The sequence below is a fragment of the Ranitomeya variabilis genome, chromosome 2 (assembly GCF_051348905.1).
Source record: "Ranitomeya variabilis isolate aRanVar5 chromosome 2, aRanVar5.hap1, whole genome shotgun sequence".
NCBI classification, from domain to species: Eukaryota; Metazoa; Chordata; class Amphibia; order Anura; family Dendrobatidae; genus Ranitomeya; species Ranitomeya variabilis.
The window spans coordinates 115,986,041-116,009,083 of NC_135233.1; the positions used below are offsets into that span (position 1 = coordinate 115,986,041).

Genomic DNA, 23,043 nt, shown 5'->3' on the forward strand with positions numbered 1-23,043 from the left:
TAACGAACACCGCGCTATTTTAAATCCCCTGGAAGAGGATTCCGGACTTTGGGCATGCGCACACCACTACGCCACCAACGGAAAACTACGCCAAATCTGGGGGAAGACAACGCCCATGCGACCTGACCAGCCTGATTGACAGGCGAAAACGGAGACTTTGCAAAGTTATTTCGGCAACTTAGGTGGGTAATAAACGCATAACACACACACTAATGTAACGCCCACCTCTGCCCCTATTTAACGCTATTTTTATCCCATCTTCCAAAAACGTGGTGACAGGTTCCCTTTAAGGGTATGTGCACACATCAGGATTTCTTGCAGAAATTTTCCTGACAAAATCCAGACATTTCTGCCAGAAATCCGCATGCCTTTTTTTTCCGCGTTTTTTGTACGGTTTTTTTTGCGGATTTTTTGCGTGTATTTCCTGACACTCCAATTTAATGGGAAATCCGCAAAAAATCCGCAAAAATAATGAACATGTTGCTTCTTTTTCCGGAATGCGCTTTTTTGCGGAAAAACGCAACATTTGCACAAAAAATGCAGAATGCATTCTAAATGATAGGATGCATAATGTATGCGTTTTTTATGCGGTATTATAGCGTTTTTATTGGGGAAATCCGCAAAAAATTCTGAAGAAATCCTGACGTGTGCACATACCCTAAAGGTACCTTCACACGAAACGACTTTGTAACGATATCGCTAGCGATCCGTGACGTTGCAGCGTCCTCGCTAGCGATATCGTTTAGTTTGACAAGAAGCAGAAACGATCAGGATCCTGCTGTGATGTCGCTGGTCGCTGAATAAAGTCCAGAACTTTATTTGGTCGTCCGATCGCCGTGTATCGTTGTGTTTGAAAGCAAAAGCAACGATACCAGCGATGTTTTACACTGGTAACCAGGGTAAACATCGGGTTACTAAGCGCAGGGCCGCGCTTAGTAACCCGATGTTTACCCTGGTTACCAGCGTAAAAGTAAAAAAAACAAACAGTACATGCTCACCTGCGCGTCCCCCAGCGTCTGCTTCCTGACACTGACTGAGCGCCGGCCCGAAAGTGAAAGCACAGCGGTGACGTCACCGCTGTGCTGTTAGGGCCGGAGCTCAGTCAGTGTCAGGAAGCAGACGCTGGGGGACGCGCAGGTGAGCATGTACTGTTTGTTTTTTATACTTTTACGCTGGTAACCAGGGTAAACATCGGGTTACTAAGCGCGGCCCTGCGCTTAGCAACCCGATGTTTACCCTGGTTACCCGGGGACCTCGGCATCGTTGGTCGCTGGAGAGCGGTCTGTGTGACAGCTCCCCAGCGATCAAACAGCGACGCTGCAGCGATCGGCATCGTTGTCGCTATCGCTGCAGCGTCGCTTCGTGTGAAGGTACCTTAAGAGTCATGTGTGTGATAGTAGCCACAAGCCAACCCCAATAACATATCCCCATCATTTATGGCTGCCCTTTATCTCCAGCAGTAAGCACCGGCCACCCAGGAGCTACAGCATGCAATATGCCATGAGGCAATGTGAACAGCGCTGACAAGGTGGCCATGGCCATTATTTACTTATAAGCAGCTCAATTCCACCTCGTCTTAATGAGCAGTGGCCTAGAAGCTTAATCCTGAAGTGAAACAGGCGACCGAGTGAAAGAGGAGATCACAAGATAGGAGAACCGATAAGTCAGCAATTCTGGAGCAAGCCTGTAATTTACTGCAATAGTGAAATCCTAGAATAAGCGCTGCTGACAACGGCCGGAAGAGGCTGAAGACAGTGAGGGGATCAGCTAGAAATGATGGCCACCCAGGACACGTCATCTATGTATGGACACATCCGACCAAGTGTCATAATCTGACCATGGCTTTAAGTTACAATGAAACAGGTACCTGGGGAACCCGGACTATAGAAAGGAAGCACGGAATATTTAGCTTCATGGGTAGAGCTCAACCATAGCTGTGTATGCGAGGGCCACACATTAGACTGAGGTCTGACAAACCCACTGATTTCACATTTAATCTATCATTGGTTGTTTTATTTGGAAATATCAAGGTTAAAAAAAAATAAAATTTCACATATACAGTACAGACCAAAAGTTTGGACACACCTTCTCATTTAAAGATTTTTCTGTATTTTCATGACTATGAAAACTGTACATTCCCACTGAAGGCATCAAAACTATGAATTAACACATGTGGAATTATATACTTAACAAAAAAGAGTGAAACAACTGAAATTATGTCTTATATTCTAGGTTCTTCAAAGTAGCCACCTTTTGCTTTGATGACTGCTTTGCACACTCTTGGCATTCTCTTGATGAGCTTCAAGAGGTAGTCACCGGGAATGATCTTCCAACAATCTTGAAGGAGTTCCCAGAGATGCTTAGCACTTGTTGGCCCTTTTGCCTTCACTCTGCGGTCCAGCTCACCCCAAACCATCTCGATTGGGTTCAGGTTTGGTGACTGTGGAGGCCAGGTCATCTGGCGTAGCACCCCATCACTCTCCTTCTTGGTCAAATAGCCCTGGCACAGCCTGGAGGTGTGTTTGGGGTCATTGTCCTGTTGAAAAATAAATGATGGTCCAACTAAACGCAAACCGGATGGAATAGCATACCGCTGCAAGATGCTGTGGTAGCCATGCTGGTTCAGTATGCCTTCAATTTTGAATAAATCCCCAACAGTGTCACCAGCAAAGCACCCCCACACCATCACACCTCCTCCTCCATGCTTCACGGAGGGAACCAGGCATGTAGAGTCCATCCGTTCACCATTACTGCGTCGCACAAAGACACAGTGGTTGGAACCAAAGATCTCAAATTTGGACTGATCAGACCAAAGCACAGATTTTCACTGGTCTAATGCACATTCCTTGTGTTCTTTAGCCCAAACAAGTCTCTCCTGCTTGTTGCCTGTCCTTAGCAGTGGTTTCCTAGCAGCTATTTTACCATGAAGGCCTGCTGCACAAAGTCTCCTCTTAACAGTTGTAGAAATGAGTCTGCTGCTAGAACTCTGTGTGGCATTGACCTGGTCTCTAATCTGAGCTGCAGTTAACCTGCGATTTCTGAGGCTGGTGACTCGGATAAACTTATTCTCAGAAGCAGAGGTGACTCTTGGTCTTCCTTTCCTGGGGCGGTCCTCATGTGAGCCAGTTTCTTTGTAGCGCTTGATAGTTTTTGCCACTGCACTTGGGGGCACTTTCAAAGTTTTCCCAATTTTTCAGACTGACTGACCTTCATTTCTTAAAGTAATGATGGCCACTCGTTTTTCTTACTTAGCTGCTTTTTTCTTGTCATAATACAAATTCTAACAGTCTATTCAGTAGGACTATCAGCTGTGTATCCACCAGACTTCTGCACAACACAACTGATGGTCCAACCCCATTTATAAGGCAAGAAATCCCACTTATTAAACCTGACAGGGCACACCTGTGAAGTGAAAACCATTCCCGGTGACTACCTCTTGAAGCTCATCAAGAGAATGCCAAGAGTGTGCAAAGCAGTCATCAAAGCAAAAGGTGGCTACTTTGAAGAACCTAGAATATAAGACATATTTTCAGTTGTTTCACACTTTTTTGTTAAGTATATAATTCCACATGTGTTAATTCATAGTTTTGATGCCTTCAGTGGGAATGTACAATTTTCATAGTCATGAAAATACAGAAAAATCTTTAAAATGAGGTGTGTCCAAACTTTTGGCCTGTACTGTATGTGTATATGAATGCTCAGTCACTGAAAAAGGGAGCGACAATTAATAAAAGGGAACATGTCAGTACGGTTTCTATGCGTGGAAGTAGTGGTATGGCAGTGTAGGGGCTTTACCAAACCAAAAATACACCCTTTTTTTGCAGTGATCTGCTGTATCAGTCATGAGAAATTGAGGATAAAAACCATTTTCAAATTGGGCTGGAAGTGCACAGGGGTGTGTCACTGCACTAGGAAGCAGCTGCAATCCAAGAGCATTTACACACCCACAGTGCACTTGCTGCTAGACTTGGTGCAAATCAATTGAAGGAGTTCAGCCACATCATGAACTGTGGCGGCTGAACGGGAGCCCTATGGACCGCCCCTTACCTGACAGCATCCGCGTCTCTACTTTTCAACCCTGATGAAGAAGGGCGCACCCGTTCGAAACGCGTCGGTTAGCTTTTTGTCCTAGTAAGGCTCCGTAGGCCTGTGACGTCACACGCTGTTTGTCAGCGTCGGCCATCTTTCTCCAGTGTAACCAGGGACGCCTCCGGCTGGGACGTTCCCTGGCTCTGCACTGAGTAGTGACACTCTACACTGGTTGCGGCCAGCACCAGTAGACGTGCACTTACCTGACCGCTACCATTCGCAGTATAACCTTGCTCCCACACCTGCCACCACCACGAGCAGCCTTGCGGGAATTCAGCGCAACACATGTCATCTTGCCGACTACACTCCAATACGGTAAGAGTTTCACTGCTAAGCGCATTTTAGCACGCAAGTGCGATACATCATCAATTGCGGGCATCATACATGTTGATGTTTATCTTGCCGGAAAATATTTATGCCTGGACGTACAGCATACACCGCAAGGAGCAAGTAGGCTGGCAGCCTACACATTAGTCAGCAATTAGGTATACTACTACTCGTAGCGGGGTATTTCACATTCAATTACTGCACATATTTCCTTTTTTTGGTCGCACTCCTGTAGTTAGGGATAGTGTTATCCAAATCACCCAAGCGCGGTATCAGTTATTAGTATATTTATCGGTTTTCACAGAAGTGGCACATTTTCTGGGGATACCAGCAGCTGGGGGATTCTACAATTTATTCCCACTTAGGCTACGTTCACATTTGCGGTCAGCGCCGCAGCGTCGCCGCATGCGTCATGCGCCCCTATATTTAACATGGGGGCGCATGGACATGCGTTGCCCTTGCGTTTTGCGCCGCATGCGTCACTGCGGCGCCCGCGTCCGGGCGCAGAGGACGCAGCAAGTTTCATTTTTGCTGCGTCCAAAATCAATGAAAAAAAGGACGCATGCGGCGCAAAACGCAGCGTTGTGCATGCGTTTTGCTGCGTTTTTGTTTGCGTTGTGCGTTGCGGCGCCGACGCTGCGGCGCACAACGCAAATGTGAACGTAGCCTTACCCAGTGGGTACCAGTGGTGAGCGCCAGTGATATTTGTATATCAAGTTTTATTAAAGATGTAACATTACTTCTGTATGTAAAATGAATCTGTCAGCCCTTTTTTTTCTTTTAAGAAAATGACCCGGGGGATTAAGCACACTTTGCATCTCGCTATAGTGGGGTGCTTTAGTGATCAAACCCCTTTCTGCTATTGTTATGTGGCTGGTTTATTCTGTATTGTGGCTACCTCTTAGAAACATGTTGAGATAAGAGTTGATGTCCCTCGCACCTTCCCTGTGTGATGATACCTTTTCTATTATGACCACATTTGCTTTCCCTTTGCATATGGTGTTTGCCGTTGTATTCAGATTTTTTGTCTTCATATTTTGCATACACACCGCAGATTTTCATTCTGAGTATGTCAGATAAGTTACATTTTTATGCCCGGCTATTCCTAGGGATGGGTGGACTGATGGAAGTTCGGGTTTTGGTACAGGACCCAAACTTTTTAGAAAGTTCAGCTTGGCTACCAGAACAGTCCAGGCACTTCCACCAGAATCCGAACCTCATTGAAAATAATGGATACCTGAACGGCTAAGAAAAGAAAAAACTATTCTCACTCCCACTCTGCCCCGGACTTCAGCAGACAGTCAGTGCGGCGTTCAGGCAGGGACTGTCCCGTGTCAACGCCGAACATTTCTGTTTGGGTTCGCTTATCCCCTATGCATTAGGCTACAAGGTTGAAACAAAAAAACTGCAATGTGTGAAGTGGTCTATAATAGTTTCTACTAAACACAGGACACAAACATTCTTAGGTATACTAACGGTTAACTTTATAGTTGCCCAATACCTTAAATATCCCCAAATAACTGCAGTAAATTACCTGAATGCCAGCCGGGCACCACACTGCTACCTATATATAGAAGGCAATATGCTCAGGAAAAAGCTGTCAGGAAACAGGGGAGAGGGCATCGGAACCAGGCAGTGTGCCAGTGTGCCCCCAGCACACAGATCTTCTCCGACAAGCTTCATGCACTGGTTTTCTGCTCCTTTATAACAGGGGAGGACACCACTGCTTTCCTCACCCAAAAACAAACACTCACAGGCAGCAGAAGTCATCAGCAGTAGCCATGGAGGCACGGGACCACCCAGACAGGAGCAGAACAATACTTTTTTATTAATGAGAATTTGGGGGAGGAAATTCCAGGATTATTGAGGGCTTCTCATTGTTATGGGGAAAAATATACGGTATATCTTTCACCATTCACATTCGACCTCTTCCTGATTTTTTCATTTTGGGGCTTTTGTGTTTTCCTCCCATAACCGGTTTGTTTTTTTTACTTTGACGTAGCTGTAGAGTCGTTTTGAATGACACCATTCATTTGACCATATATCTACTGAAATTAAAAGGGAAAAAACAAAACAAAAAACAAGCACAAAGGCAATTCTTCCATTAAGTTTTTGTTTTTCCAGTGCTCAGTATACAGTAACAATGACCGGGCAGTATGATTCTCCAAATCAGTAGGATTACGACAATATTTTTCCCCTGAGAAGTATAACTATTATTTCATTGCTGCAGCTATGCTAGGGCTAGCAGAACCATTGGTACATGCCATGTTTTTTAGTAACGTACATTTTTTGTAGTGAGGTAGAGTGACAAAAAAAAAATAATAATTCTGAGTTTTGATTTTTTTTTTATGGCATTTACCAAAACAAGTTAATTTTATATTTTGATAGATTGTAGTCTTAAGGATTTGACAGTCCCAAATATACTTTAATTTTATTTTTAAAGTGGGGAAAAGTAGGGGGATGATGCAAACATTTATTTAAAAAAAAAAAAACATTATCTGGGACTTTTGTATTTTTTTTTCTGATGGGGCTAAGAACAGGGACTTAAATCTGCAATTACCTGGCCACTTGTTTTATATACAATATTTCGAGTGCCAAGATGGCAGAGGAGACAGCCTTCTGTTGGCTCCCCAGATGCCATGGTAATCAGTCAGCATTTGTGATGACAGGCACTTCAAACAACAAGCCACCACAACTATGCCACGGTCATAGATGAATTTACAGCAACATTTAAGAGGTTGAACTGCAGTAATTGGCACTTGCTTTGGTCACTGCTTTGAGGGGCAAACGCTGGCTGTGTAATACAGCTGGCATCCGTCCTGTGTCCAACACCCTCCGCTCCTGAGCCCATGCCGTACAACAGCAGCCAACGCGCATCCTCTCACTTTGTGAATGGGTTAATTATTAAAAATGGTAATGGTGATACTCTTAACAGCCAATAAGGTAATCTGAATTTGTAAACCATTAAAGGGGCAGGAACATAAACCTTATCATCACATGTCCCCAGGATGGGAGATAACTTGGTCTTAGTCCAGTTCTGGAGATCAGTGAGGATCCCAGGTGATCAAGGTAATCTTTCCGATTTTAAGTTACATGTAAAGTGAAGCCACTACAAGACGATGACCCAGGGTTGCTCTATTAGAGAGATGGTCCTTCCATCAGGAATGCCAGCATGAGGAGGGGATGATGGAACGTAACATCTGGTCTTGTGGACGGTTTTATTGTACACAAACTCTATAATCTGCACAATAGTGTGAAATGTGGGCAAATCCTTTAATCAGGTCTGACCAGGCCATGTGCTACTCAAGCTCCCCGACTCCAGCCTAAGGTCAGGACATAAGCCGTGTTCTTAGGAGCCTTCAGAATTACTTCCAAAGTGTTTTGCTTCCTTGGGAAAAGAAGGAGACTTATCTTAGTGTGCCCTATTACTTGTGAGCCATTCTTAGAAACACCCATAAATGACAAGGCGACAAGGACAGAAGTATATACTGGGCCAGGCAAAACATAACTAGGATTAGAAAAACAGCGCCACAACTGTCAACGGGCTGTAACTGGTATTACACTTCAACTCCATTGAAGTGAATGAAACGGAGGACAGGTGTGCCACTGTTTATACAAGTGAACAGTAGACTAATTTATTTGCAGGACCATGGTCCAGAGACCAAGTCAGTGGCCCCTGGAAGGGAGCCCTGCAAAATGGCCCCTACTTGTGGGAATCCTCAGCGCCTTCTCCAATTTCTAGACCCGGCACTATAGCGGTATGATGAACGTAAAACATTGCGTCAGTCTACAAATCAGAACAGGTGCCACGGATTCCAGCAAATGGCAGCCGGTTGGCAGGGCTCCTGTCCTGCAAATCGATTCACCCATCTCTGCTAACCAGCCATGTTTCTCTACATTTGGGACAATCCTTTAGAAGGGATTTTTAAGAGTTTTTCCAAACTAGGAAAGTCAATGTCACTACATTTTCCACCAACATTGCAGAACAGGATGAAGATGCTCAATCTTTGTTCAACTGATTGGATCACTGTTTATGGTACAAGGGGTATCATTTCTCCTTGCGGAGAGTGACATGTCAAGCATGCCAGGATGAGGAGACTTTTAGGCCACAATGCTGGGAAATATGCAAATTGTCTCTTCAGAGTAATTTTAATAAGTTTTCTAGTGATATAACTTGCTCATAATACACTGTTTTATTAAAACTGCAACAAGCAACCCAGTAAGAGACACTACACTGGATTCATGGCCTCCGCTCCTACATCATACATACTCTCATTACAGCAAAGGACGGTGGACAGATTCATTAAGCATAGCTTTCTTGAAATGAAAGTCAAGGTAAGTGCAGTAATCTTGCTATATGCAGAAGTAATAGTAGGACGCTGTCAATGCTTTATAATCCTGTTTGTGTGACTTGAGAAGAAACAGGTGAGATATTTGTTTGCTTGCAGTCTTCCTAGATAGCTAGAACAACAATACCACTGTTTCCAGGACGTCTTTGCGAGTTCAATCATGTGGACAAAGAATACACTTTGTTGCAACAATGGGAACCCAGGAGCGGTGCATCCCATAGCAGGCAGATACTGCAGGACACACTGTATCCTTCCATCAGAGGTATGCATCAGGAGATGCTGCCAAAGTAGGTTCAAAGACATGTATTGTTCACCATAAATAACACCTACTCGGAAAATAAGCTAGGCAATTGCCCAGGGCCTCCAATGCTCCCGAGGTTAATGCCACTTAACTTTTGGTGACTTCACTGTCATGTGATCATGATAACACCAAAGGTCTGCAGGTAGTCTAGAGGAACAAGCTGGTATGTAATGTATGTATACATGTGCAGAATGTGCGTGTGTGTATATTATACCTGTGTATGTGAAGTGTGTGTATGGATATATTATACACGTGTATGTGCAGTGTGTGTATGGATATATTATACACGTGTATGTGCAGTGTGTGTATGGATATATTATACACGTGTATGTGCAGTGTGTGTATGGATAGATAGATAGATAGATAGATAGATAGATAGATAGATAGATAGATAGATAGATAGATAGATAGATAGATAGATAATACATGTGTATGTTTATGTGTTATGGTAGAGAGGCTCACTCAGGAATGTTTCAAGTTTGATTCTTCTACTGGTTTATTAAAATGTTACGGCATAAACCAGTGAAAAGTTCAGCAAAATAAACAAGGTCTTTCTGACATAACAGGAAAACAAAAGTAATAACATATAGCATAGGCTATGTGGCTGTGGGGATCCGCCCGCACATGGAAAACAACAGGGTTCAGTTTTCGTTCCCATAAACACAGCTCTGGAGAACTCATCTCCAGGCACACAGAACAGTGAATGACTTAAGGCCCCGTCACACACAGCGACGCTGCAGCGATACAGACAACGATGCCGATCGCTGCAGCGTCGCTGTTTTGTCGCTGTGTGGTCGCTGGAGAGCTGTCACACAGACCGCTCTCCAGCGACCAACGATGCCGAGGTCCCCGGGTAACCAGGGTAAAAATCGGGTTGCTAAGCGCAGGGCCGCGCTTAGTAACCCGATGTTTACCCTGGTTACCAGTGTAAAATGTAAAAAAACAAACAGTACATACTCACCTTCGCGTCCCCCGGCGTCCGCTTCCTGCACTGACTGAGCGCCGGCCCTAACAGCAGAGCGGTGACGTCACCGCTGTGCTGTACTTTCACTTTCCGGCCAGCAGTCAGTCAGTGCGGGAAGCGGACGGCAAGGGACCTGACGGACACCGGAATGTGAGTATGTAGTGTTTTGTTTTTTTTACATTTACGATGGTAACCAGGGTAAACATCGGGTTACTAAGCGCGGCCCTGCGCTTAGTAACCCGATGTTTACCCTGGTTACCAGTGAAGACATCGCTGAATCCGTGTCACACACACCGATTCAGCGATGTCAGCGGGACCTCAACGACCCAAAAAAGGTCCAGGCCATTCCGACACGACCAGCGATCTCACAGCAGGGGCCTGGTCGCTGGTACGTGTCAAACATAGCGAGATCGCTACTGAGGTCGCTGTTGCGTCACAAAACTTGTGACTCAGCAGCGATCTCGCTAGCGATCTCGCTATGTGAGACGGGGCCTTTAGAAGGCTGACTATTTACCTTCCGGACCCCACCCTGATTTAGCGATATGGTGAATAGCCTCCCACCCACTCTTCAGCTGTTCACAAAAAAATTAAAAAAAACAGCCTTTAACATAGCCAATTAATCCCTCTCGGCACTTAGTGTGCAGGAGCATTTTCCCCATGTTCGTATCACTGAAGCCAACGACCTCAGTGATACATAGCTCACATCCAGTACTTTACCAGTGACCTTGTCACAGTGTAAAAACATGCATATGCAGTGTATACATGCATAAGTGTATAATATATATACATATATATATATACAGTATATATATATATACATATACATACATACAGTGTGTGTGTGTGATGACAATATACAACCTCTTCAAGCCTATGACGTATAGGTACGTCATATGTTGTGTATCCCCCTTTGTATCGCTCATCTTTTCCAACACCTGACAGATGATTTGATCGCGATCATCTGCGGCTATTAACATGTTAAATACCGCTGTTAATTTCTGACAGAGGTATTTAACATGCTCGTGTCGGAAGCGCATCACTAACCTCGCCCAACGGCACCCGTCACATGATCGCCGGGCGCCAATGGGTTGGTATGACAACCACGGGTCTGCAGGAGACCCCCAGTAGTTGCCATTGCCAATCTGCTATGAGCGCTGCCCAGCGGCCAGCATTCGAAGCAGGTGAGCATTTCAGATGAGCAGATCATGGGGCACCGATCAGAAGATCAAAGCTTCAAGTCTCCTAAGGAGACCATTGAAGTAAGGAAAAAGTGCAAAAAAAAAAAGTTACAATTTTTGTAATTTTAAAAAGTTCAAATCATCCCCCTTTTGCCCCATTCATAACAATAAAAAATACAAATTTGATATTGCTGCCATCAGAAATGCACAATCTATCAAAATATAAAAAGAATTAATCAGATCGGTAAACGGCTTAATGAGAAAAAACAAACAAACACCAGAATTATGTTTTTTGGTCAACTCAACATTACAATAAAATGCAATAGCAATCGATCAAAACATTGTATCTACCCCAAAATGGTATTAATAAAAACATCAGTTTGGAGTGCAAGAAAAAAAAGCCCTCATCCAGCCCCAGCTCCTGATGAATGGAGGTGCCAGAAGTCTCGGATAATGACGATATAGATATATATATATATATATATATATATATATATATATATATATATATATATATATATATATATTATATAACACTAACATTGGATTTTTTTCCTCCACTTAACTATAAGAACATATACTTGTTTGGTATCTAAGAACTCTTAATGACCTGGAGAATCATAATGGCAGCTCAGTTCTAGCGGTTAAGAACTGCCTTCTGCGGTGAACTCACTAAGCTGAACTGAGGAGAACTCGCTGACTTTTTTTCACTGTGCTAAGTTCAGCCCGGCTGAGAACACAGCGTCAGTGACCGGCGGTAACCTCGATGAGTTTACCGCTGCTCATTGATCAGAAGTTCTCACTTGGAAGGTCGCATCTTGGCACCGTACAGGTTGAAATCTATTTTTCCCTCACACATGGATTACGGTGTGGGACAGAACGTTGGACAGGTGAGGGATATTGTTTGTTTTTTATTTTATTACAGGAGAATTTGGCTTCAATGAAATGGGCATTAGGTGAGTATAACTGTTTGTTATTGTTAAATAAGTATTGCTGTGTTTACTTGCAAAACAAACTAAGATTAGTAAGCCGCTAGTAAACCGATACTAAGCCGTGGGCTTGATGTCACCAGACATTAACCCCACAGATAAGAACTCCGCTTACCACCGCCACCTTATTATGATTTGCTTATATAGCGCTATCTTATTCAGCAGCGCTTTACATACATTATCATCTCAGTCCTCAATGGAGCTCACAATCTAAATTCCCTATCAGTATGTATTTGGAGTGGGGGAGGAAACCAGAGTACACTGAGGAAACCCACACAAACCTGGGGAGAACATACAAACTGCTTGCAGATGTTGTCCTTGGTGGGATTTGAACCCAGGACTCCAGCGCTGCAAGGATGCAGTGCTAACCACTGAGAAACCGTGCTGCCACAGGCCAAAGCGCCAGAATTGGCGCATCTAATGCATATGCTTTTTCTAGCCTGAGAATACCAACTACAGCTGTCTGCTTTAGCAAGGCTGATTGTCAAAAATGGGGGGATCCCATGCTGTTTTATTTTTAAATATTTATATAATTAAAATATTACAGTGTGGGGACCCCTCTATTCTTGATAACTAGCCTTGCTGAAGCTGACAGCTGAGGGTTGCAGCTGTCAGTTTTACCTGGCTGGTTGTCACGATCCATTTTTTGGATCTGTGTCAGATCTGGTTACATAGAGTTAAAGGGACACTGTCACCTGAATTTGGAGGGAACAATCTTTAGCCACAGGGGCGGGGTTTTCGGGTGTTTGATTCACCCTTTCCTTACCCGCTGGCTGCATGCTGGCTGCAATATGGGATTGAAGTTCATTCTCTGTCCTCCATAGTACACGCCTGCGCAAGGCAAGATTGCCTTGTGCAGGCATGTACTACGGAGGACAGAGAATGAACTTCAATCCCATATTGCAGCCAGCATGCAGCCAGCGGGTAAGGAAAGGGTGAATCAAACACCCGAAAACCCCGCCCCTGTGGCTAAAGATTGTTCCCTCCAAATTCAGGTGACAGTGTCCCTTTAAGCCTTTTTTCCTTTTGCACTATCGGGGTTAATGTCAGTTTTTCCCCAATGGCAAGCTGGTGTAATTGCATTGCTGCTGGGTCAGCTGATGTGGGCGGTGACTACTCCCACCATCCTTTAAAGGGTCACCTGAAGCATCAGCCGACTTTCGGTGTTAGAGCAATCTGCAGTGACCAAGCTGGACTAAGGAGCTCTCTGGGTGCAGTGGTGCTTCTGCGGAGTTGGCTGATCTGCTGCCTTTCTTCTGCTGTGCGGTGCTTTGCAGCAGAGAAAGCTAAGTGTGAAATTTTTGTTACCTTGTCCCTTTGGTGTCTGTCACTTCCCCCTGTGTTTATTATCTGCAGTGGTGCGGCTAGTGCCCGTCACCGGCCAGTGCAGAGTTAGGTGACAGGCTACTTTCACACTTGCGTCATTTTGAATCCGTCGCAATGCGTCGTTTTGGGTTAAAAACGGATCCTGCAAAGTGCCCGCAGGATGCGTTTTTTGCCCATAGACTTGTATTGCCGACGGATCGCGACGTATGGCCATAGGTCGCGTCCGTCGTGCACTGGATGCGTCGTGTTTTGGCGAACAGTCGGCACGAAAAAACGTTCAAGGGAACGTTTTTTCGTACATTGCGTCCGCCATTTCCTACTGCGCATGCGTAGCCGGAACTCCGCCCCCTCCTCCCCGGACTTTAGAATGGGCAGCGGATGCGTTGAACAACTGCATATCCGCTGCCCACGTTGTGCCAAATTTTCACAACGTGCGTCGGTACGTCACGCCGACGCTTAGCGACGGACCCGTACCGACGCAAGTGTGAAAGAAGCTTAAGGGTACGTGTCCACGGTCAGGATGGCCGGCGGTATCAAGCAGCGTCAAACAAGCAGCGTTTACTGACCGTGGACACATACCCTTAGTGATGAGGTATCCTGACTGTGGCGGGGAGAAGGACATGCATAGGGCGTTAGGGGAGTGCAAGCCCAGGTTTCAGCTCAGGTGGTGACCATTCTCCCTTCCTCTCACCTATACCATCCCCGTTGTATGTGAATTATGCCGTTAGCTGACCGACCATCCGTTGGGTCGAGTCACACCGTGATAGTCACTGCATGAGATTGGTCATCAAAAATGCAGGGGAACCCACCCCATTTTTTTAAAATTCATTGATAGTGCAGACGGCGGCTGATGAATATGCCCATCAGCCACCGCCTGCTCTCACTGCCATTAGCGGCAAAAACGCTTGCAAAAGGCTTGTTTTGCGGGAAAACGCATGCGAATTCCGCATGTGTTTTACCCGCGGCAGGGAATTGTGGAAATACTGTGGACATTTCCGCAGCATTTCTGCAACGTGGGCACATAGCCTTAAAATCAGGAAAATCGTATCAGAACATCTAAGCATTATACAGGGTTAATCACTGCTGGCAGCTGTGTACTGACTTCTATTTAACATGGGTTAATTTTGAACACAACCACAACCTTCATTATAAAAGGGTGTTCACATTTATGCAGCCACATTATTTTAGTTTGATTATTTTTATTTCCCCCCTTAGGCCGGTTTCACACGTCAGTGGCTCCGGTACGTGAGGTGACAGTTTCCTCACGTACCGGAGACACTGACACACGTATACCCATAAAAATCAATGCATCTGTTCAGATGTCATTGATTTTTTGCGGACCGTGTCTCCGTGTGCCAAACACGGAGACATGTCAGTGTTCGTGGGAGCGCACGGATTACACGGACCCAATAGAGTCAATGGGTCCGTGTAAAACACGGACCTCACACGGACATTCTCCGTCTGGGGTCCGTGTGCGTGCAGGAGACAGCGCTACAGTAAGCGCTGTCCCCCCCACTGGTGCTGAAGCCGCGATTCATATGTTCCCTGCAGCAGCGTTTGCTGCAGAGAAAATATGAATAATAGTGTTTAAAATAAAGATCTATGTGTCCGCCGCCCCCCCGCTGTTCAGAAAATACTCACCCGCTCCCACGTTGGCTGTCACTCCTTCCTGGTCTGGCCGCGGCTTCCACTGTATGCGGTCACGTGGGGCCGATCATTTACAATCATGAATAGTCGACTCCGCCCCTATGGGAGGTGGAGCCACATATTCATGACTGTAAATGATCGGCCCCACGTGACCGCATACACTAGAAGCCGCGGCCAGACCAGGAAGCAGCAAGGGAGCGGGTGAGTATTTTCTGAACAGCGGGGGGGCGCACAGGGGGTGGGGGGGCGGCGGACACATAGATCTTTATTTTAAACAGTATTCTTCATATTTTCTCTGCAGCAAACGCTGCTGCAGGGAACATATGAATCCGCGATGCAGGGTACCACACGCGTGGGTACCACACGCTCTGTGTGGTATTCACTCGCCATACGGGCGGCACACGTGTGCCGCACGTATGGCCTACGTGAGTTCCCAGGCACACGGACACGGATAACTCCGGTACCGATTTATTCCGGTACCGGAATTATCTGGACGTGTGGGACAGCCCTTAAATGATTTCAGTTTGTTTCTCAACGGATTTCCACAGAAATCAGTGACGTTAAAGGTGGAAAAAGCTCTAAAATTATTAGTCTTGATATGAATGAAATTTTTTTTTTTTTGAGGGGGGGGGGGATCCATATACTTTTTAGGTCCACCGTATATACATATTTATGTAGGAAAAGGTTACACGGGGTGTGACTTGTCTCAGCTGTGTGACAGAATTTCTCCTCTATAAAAGAGAACAAGTATGACAGGTCAGAGCAGAGTATGAGGCTGTTGTGTTAGAGACCTTTGTCTTCGGTCACATTTCTGACAATACTTACATAACGTCTATGCCCCTTGTGACTGTACTGACGAGTCCCCGGTGATCACCGTGCAGAACGTGGTACTACTACCTCAACAGTTTTCTCACCTTGTGATCACTGGGTGTTAGAGCTGCCGGTAGAGGTCATAGTACGCCTCCAAGTGATCACAAGCATGTAGCTCTAGTGATAATGTAGGGATGTATTCAGACCCACTTCTTTGCCTCCCACCGTTCCCCTCACCAACACCGTACCCACACAAAAGACCCCATACACAGACTAATGTCGTCCAAAACCGCCAATATCAATGGGTTCAGCTGACAGTCTAACATGTCCTGGACCCCAGACATCTGATTATTGGGGGACATATTGATAGAGAACACAACATAGCTTAGGGTACCGTCACACAGTGCCATTTTCATCGCTACGACGGCACGATTCGTGACGTTGCAGCGTCGTATGATTATCGCTCCAGCGTCGTAGACTGCGGTCACACGTTGCAATACACGGCGCTGGAGCGATAATTTCATGACGTATTTGCAATGTAGAAGCCGTTGGTTACTGTGCGCACATCGTATACAACCTGTGTCACACGATGCAATCATGCCGCCACAGCGGGACACTAGACGACGAAAGAAAGTTTCAAACGATCTGCTATGACGTACGATTCTCAGCGGGGTCCCTGATCGCAGTAGCGTGTCAGACACAATGATATCGTAACGATATCGCTAGAACGTCACGAATCGTGCCGTCGTAGCGATGAAAATGCCACTGTGTGACGGTACCCTAAGTCAAACGATAACTCCTGTGTATGGCCATGTTTCGGCATAGAGCCATCTAATCTGTATGGCAGCTGTAAAGGGGTTTTCCCACGAACAAAGTACATTTTAATCAGTAGAACTTGGAATAATAATAAGTTCTACAATTGGATGCGTTAAAATAAAATGTTCCTGTGCTGAGATAATCTTATAAATGTGCCCCTGCTGTGTACTGTGTAATGGCCGTGTCTGACCATGGTCTAATCATATCACATCTCCTGGGCAGGGAGGAATCAGAAGGGGATACATACAGGACAGCATGGGATCACAGCTGATTTTGTCTGTGATATAAAACATTTCACGGTTTAAAAACAACTATGATCCCCTGCTGTAATGTGTGTATACATTTTTCACCCCCCTCCCCGCCCCCAGGAGCTGTGGTATGATCACACCATGTCCCTGTACGGTCAGACACAAACATTACACAGTACACAGCAGGGGCACATTTATAAGATTATCTCAGCACAGGAACATTTTTTTTTTAATACCATATCCAATTGTGGAAGATATTATTCCAAGATCTATTAATTAGAATTTAAAAATATGCTTTGTTCGTAAACCCCCTTAAGGGTATGTGTCCACGTTCAGGATTGCATCAGGATTTGGTCAGGATTTTTCATCAGTATTTGTAAGCCAAAACCAGGAGTGGAACAATTAGAGGAAAAGTATAATAGAAACATATGCACCACTTCCGCATTTATCACCCACTCCTGGTTTTGGCTTACAAATACTGATGAAAAATCCTGACCAAATCCTGATGCAATCCTGAACGTGGACACATACCCTTAGGGCTTTATCTATATTGGTGTTGTCTGTTCGGAGTCTCTGGCGCACATTCTGGCACTGATTCCAGCACTGTACACTATTACTTTGGTTTTTGCAGTCATTTTCATAGCTTTCACCTTTACATATGGGAAATCACTCCCCAAAAAAACAGAACCCACAATAGACCAATTAAATAACGTTGGTCCAAGTTATGTCAGGTTTTCCATGCACAGCACTCGGACCAAAAATATGGTTGTGTGAACGCAGCTTTACTCATACTACAGTCCTCAGTACTCCTTATTGCACAAACCCATAAGGTGACGAGTCGTATCCTTTACAGGAGGGGAATACATACAGTGCATTTCAGATGTACAGAACATACAGGGCCCTGACACAGCTGTGGGGTCCAGAGACCACAATGCAGACGTTTTTGGATGACTCAGGCCGGTAATAATCCCCCTACAGTGTCAGGATGTGGGGGGTTTCTGCAGTCTCAGCTCATTTACTACTAATCACAGAGCGCAGCGTGCAGAGGAGAACACAGAGAAGCACGCAGAGGAGGAGGGACACAGGAGCACGCAGAGGAGGAGGGACACAGGAGCACGCAGAGGAGGAGCGCGCAGAGGAGGACACAGGAGCACTCAGAGGAGGAGCGTGCAGAGGAGGACACAGGAGCGTGCAGAGGAGGAGGGACACAGGAGCACGCAGAGGAGGAGCGCGCAGAGGAGGACACAGGAGCACTCAGAGGAGGAGCGTGCAGAGGAGGACACAGGAGCGCGCAGAGGAGGACACAGGAGCACTCAGAGGAGGAGCGTGCAGAGGACACAGGAGCGTGCAGAGGAGGAGCACGTTGAACAGGAGCACGCAGAGGAGGAGCATGCAGAGGTGGAGAACGCACAGGAGCGTGCAGAGACAACAGGAGCGCACAGAGGAGAACACAGGAGCACGCAGATGAGGAGCATGCAGAGGAGAATGCAGAAAAGCATGCAGAGGAGAATGCAGAAAAGCATGCAGAGGAGAATGCAGAAAAGCATGCAGAGGAGAATGTAGAAGAGCATGCAGAGCATGTCCCTAAATACCCCACATTGACCCACGAGCACCATACTCGTGGGAGCGTGCAGAGGAGGACACAGGAGCACGCAGAGGAGGAGCATGCAGAGGAGCATGCAGAGAACACAGGAGCGTGTAGAGGAGGAGCGTGCAGAGGAGGAGCGTGCAGAGGAGGACACAGGAGCGTGCAGAGGAGGACACAGGAGCGTGCAGAGGAGGACACAGGAGCGTGCAGAGGAGGAGCGTGCAGAGGAGGACACAGGAGCATGCAGAGGAGGAGCATGCAGCGGAGGAGAACACAGGAGCATGCAGAGGAGGACAAAGGAGCACGCAGAGGAGTGTGCAGAGGAGTGCAGAGGAGGACAAAGGAGCACGCAGAGGAGTGTGTAGAGGAGTGCAGAGGAGAGCACAGGAGCGCGCAGAGGAGAGCACAGGAGCGCGCAGAGGAGAGCACAGGAGCGCGCAGAGGAGAGCACAGGAGCGCGCAGAGGAGAGCACAGGAGCGCGCAGAGGAGAACACAGGAGCGCGCAGAGGAGAACACAGGAGCGCGCAGAGGAGAACACAGGAGCGCGCAGAGGAGAACACAGGAGCGCGCAGAGGAGAACACAGGAGCGCGCAGAGGAGAACACAGGAGCGCGCAGAGGAGAACACAGGAGCGCGCAGAGGAGGACACAGGAGCGCGCAGAGGAGGACACAGGAGCGCGCAGAGGAGGACACAGGAGCGCGCAGAGGAGGACACAGGAGCGCGCAGAGGAGGACACAGGAGCGCGTAGAGGAGGACACAGGAGCGCGCAGAGGAGGACACAGGAGCGCGCAGAGGAGGACACAGGAGCGCGCAGAGGAGGACACAGGAGCGCGCAGAGGAGGACACAGGAGCGCGCAGAGGAGGACACAGGAGCGCGCAGAGGAGGACACAGGAGCGCGCAGAGGAGGACACAGGAGCGCGCAGAGGAGGACACAGGAGCGCGCAGAGGAGGACACAGGAGCGCGCAGAGGAGGACACAGGAGCGCGCAGAGGAGGACACAGGAGCGCGCAGAGGAGGACACAGGAGCGCGCAGAGGAGGAGCATGCAGAAAAGCATGCAGAGCAGGTCCCTAAATACCCCACGAGCACCATACTGCGGATTTGGGGGATGATATACAGCCACATATGGGCCATTCGTACAGGCCGCACCATATGTACATCACTGGTGCCCATCACCCGCTGTGCCAGTATCCCTTAATATATGGCTCTGCAGAAAACCCCAACAGCGGCATGTGACTGCCAGCACTGGGGGCAAATGCATTAATAGTAAAAAGGCTTCACTCCGAAATGCAAAGAAAAAAATGGAAAAAGCCCCAATCTTTGCATTAATATTCCACATTTTTCATGAAGCAAACTTCACTCACTTTTTCCCCATTAAATCCTCAGTACTGAGCCTCACTATAGCGCAGAGCCCGGGGGCCAGGTACAGGGCTGGGGGCGCACACCTGCGGCTTACGGTGCCGGTCATGTAGCGCTGACTGTGGGACGGGTTCACACACAGCTATAACTGAGGGGGACACAGCGGACACTGCCGGTCACCTTGCGGGCGCACGCCCCGTACCTGCTGAGCCTCTTCATGCCCTTGCTGTCGCAGTCCTGCGGATAGTGCCCCTTCGTCGCTTTGCTCCCCGGTATCCGCAGGTTCTTCAGGCGGCACTCCAGGTCCAGAGCGGCGGCCCCGACATTGCCCTGCTCCCGGGCCGCAGGCTCCGCTCTCTTTCTCATCCCTGGGCAGGCGGGGACGGCTGTCAGCGGGGCTACGGTGCGCACATCAGGGGAGCAGCGGGCAGTGCACGGGATGTTGTTGTGTGGTCAGCGCCCTCCCTGCACCGCACAGCGGAGCCGCACACGGGGCCGCCGCCTCCTCCTGTGACCCGCCGCCGGCCAATCACACGGGCGAGGAGGAGGGACGGAGGCCGCTTGGTTACCAGGGCCAGAGCCGCCCGTACCGTCACCGTGTACACATCGATGGAGGACGGGCCTGTGTATACACACTGTATACTGCCGGGGGAGTGAGGGGGTACACACTGTATACTGCCGGGGGAGTGAGGGGGTACACACTGTATACAGCCGGGGGAATGAGGGGGTACACACTGTACACAGCCAGGGGAGGGAGGGGGTACACACTGTACACAGCCAGGGGAGGGAGGGGGTACACACTGTATACAGCCGGGGGAATGAGGGGGTACATACTGTACACAGCCGGGGGAGGGAGGGGGTACACACTGTATACCGCCGGGGGAGTGAGGGGGTACACACTGTATACCGTCGGGGAGGGGATATAATGCAAGGAGGGGGATATATACTGTACACTGCTGGGGGGGGGGGGGGATAAGCTGTATACCGCCGGGGGAAGGGGAACACACACTGTATAATGAAGGGGGGATATACAGTGGGGAGTGAAAGCAGTCAGCCCCCGATTGTGCAAGTTCTCCCACTTAAAAAGATGAGAGAGGCCTGTAACTGACCTCATAGGTAGACCACAACTATGGGCGTCAAAATGAGAAACCAAATCCAGAAAATCACGTCTGATTTGGCAAGATTTATTTTTCAAATTATGGTGGAAAATAAGTATTTGGTCACCTAAAAACATGCAAGATTTCTGGCTCTCACAGACCTGTAACTTCTTCTTTAAGAGTCTCCTCTGTCCTCCACTCATTACCTGTAGTAATGGCACCTGTTAGAACTTGTTATCAGTATAAAAGACACCTGTGCACACCCTCAAACAGTCTGACTCCAAACTCCACTATGGTGAAGACCAAAGAGCTGTCAAAGGACACCAGAAACAAAATTGTAGCCCTGCACCAGGCTGGGAAGACTGAATCTGCAATAGCCAACCAGCTTGGTGTGATGAAATCAATTGTGGGAGCAATAATTAGGAAATGGAAGACATACAAGACCACTGATAATCTCCCTCGATCTGGGGCTCCACGCAAGATCTCACCTCGTGGGGTCAAAATGATCACAAGAACGGTGAGCAAAAATCCCAGAACCACACGGGGGGACCTAGTGAATGAAATCCTATATAGAAAAGAAATACCAAAAATATCTAATAAATTTAAAATTTATGAATATCAATCAAACATATAAACCCCCCAAAAATTCATCAAGCATGTATAAAATGAAATTTATTATTTATGTGTGTATATATATATATATATATATCTATCTATCTCAGAAGTTGTCATATTTATTTTGAATGATGACTGGTATTAAAAAAAATATATAAAAAAAATAAATGTGAACACTATTTTACTAAATAGTTAAATAAAGTGCAATGTTTACCCAAAAGTAATTCATAAAACGCATCAGTGTGCATATACGGAGGGGGTATATATATATATATATATATATATATATATACACACACGTGTATATAATAAACAATTTATATAACCAACAAAAATATTAGTGAGATCCATTAAAAACTGTGCCAGTGCATAAAAATTCTCCTGATTAAAGTGCAATTATATGAAAAGGAGACAATTGATAAATAATAAACCAGCCACAAATACCAACTGGTATGACGCACCACTGCCTGCCGCACACACCACTCCTAGTGAATGACCTGCATAGAGCTGGGACCACCGTAACAAAGGCTACCATCAGAAACACACTATGCCGCCAGGGACTCAGATCCTGCAGTGCCAGACGTGTCTCCCTGCTTAAGCGAGTACATGTTTGAGCCCATCTGATATTGCTAGAGAGCATTTGGATTATCCAGAAGAGTATTGGGAGAATGTCATTTGGTCTGATGAAACCAAAGTAGAACTGTTTGGTAGAAACAAAACTCGTTGTGTTTGGAGGAGACAGAATGCTGAGTTGCATCCAAAGAACACAATACCTACTGTGAAGCATGGGGGTGGCAACATCATGCTGTGTGGCTGTTTCTCTGCAAAGGGACCAGGACGACTGATCCGTGTACATGAAAGAATGAATGGGGCCATGTATCGTGAGATTTTGAGTGCAAACCTTCCATCAGCAAGGGCATTGAAGATAAAACGTCGCTGGGTCTTTCAGCATGACAATGATCCCAAGCCAGTAGCGTAGCTACCAGGGGGGCAGGGGGTGCGGTCGCCCCGGGCCCGGTGGTCAGAGGGGCCCCCCTAGAGCTAAGCTACTCTTAACTATATTTGCCTGCTGTGCACACCAATATAGTTAACCTCTGCGGTAGAGCAAGGAGACAATCTCCCTGCTCTACCACGGTCTGTTCTGTAGAGGAGCATGTGTGGGACGCTGGGTGCTGGCAGTGTACCTGCTGCCTTCAGCATACTGCAGACACGCACACGTTGCTGGCTGTTGCTTCTTCCCTGAGCCCTGCACAGAGGAGCAGGGCAGGAGATAGGACGGAGTAGGAGCTCAAGCTGCAAGGTGGCTGTATCCGGGCTGGTGGTGACTGCACTGTGCAGT

The 23,043-nt window shown here is 47.1% G+C and overlaps 1 protein-coding gene across 3 annotated transcripts in view; it reads right to left on the reverse strand.

Annotated features, from left to right (window-relative positions):
* ABHD12 (abhydrolase domain containing 12, lysophospholipase) overlaps positions 1–23,043 on the reverse strand; it is a 97,950-nt gene that overhangs the window by 42,632 nt on the left and 32,275 nt on the right. The window contains exon 1 of one of the 3 annotated variants that reach the window (XM_077282858.1): positions 20,195–20,523. The exons of 1 other annotated variant lie outside the window; for it this stretch is intronic. In XM_077282858.1, coding sequence (XP_077138973.1) covers positions 20,195–20,358 — 164 coding nt within the window. In that variant the 5' untranslated portion in view covers positions 20,359–20,523. Of the gene's footprint in view, positions 1–20,194; positions 20,524–23,043 lie in introns of those variants that run through there. One more of the 3 variants, XM_077282859.1, reaches the window with a different exon arrangement.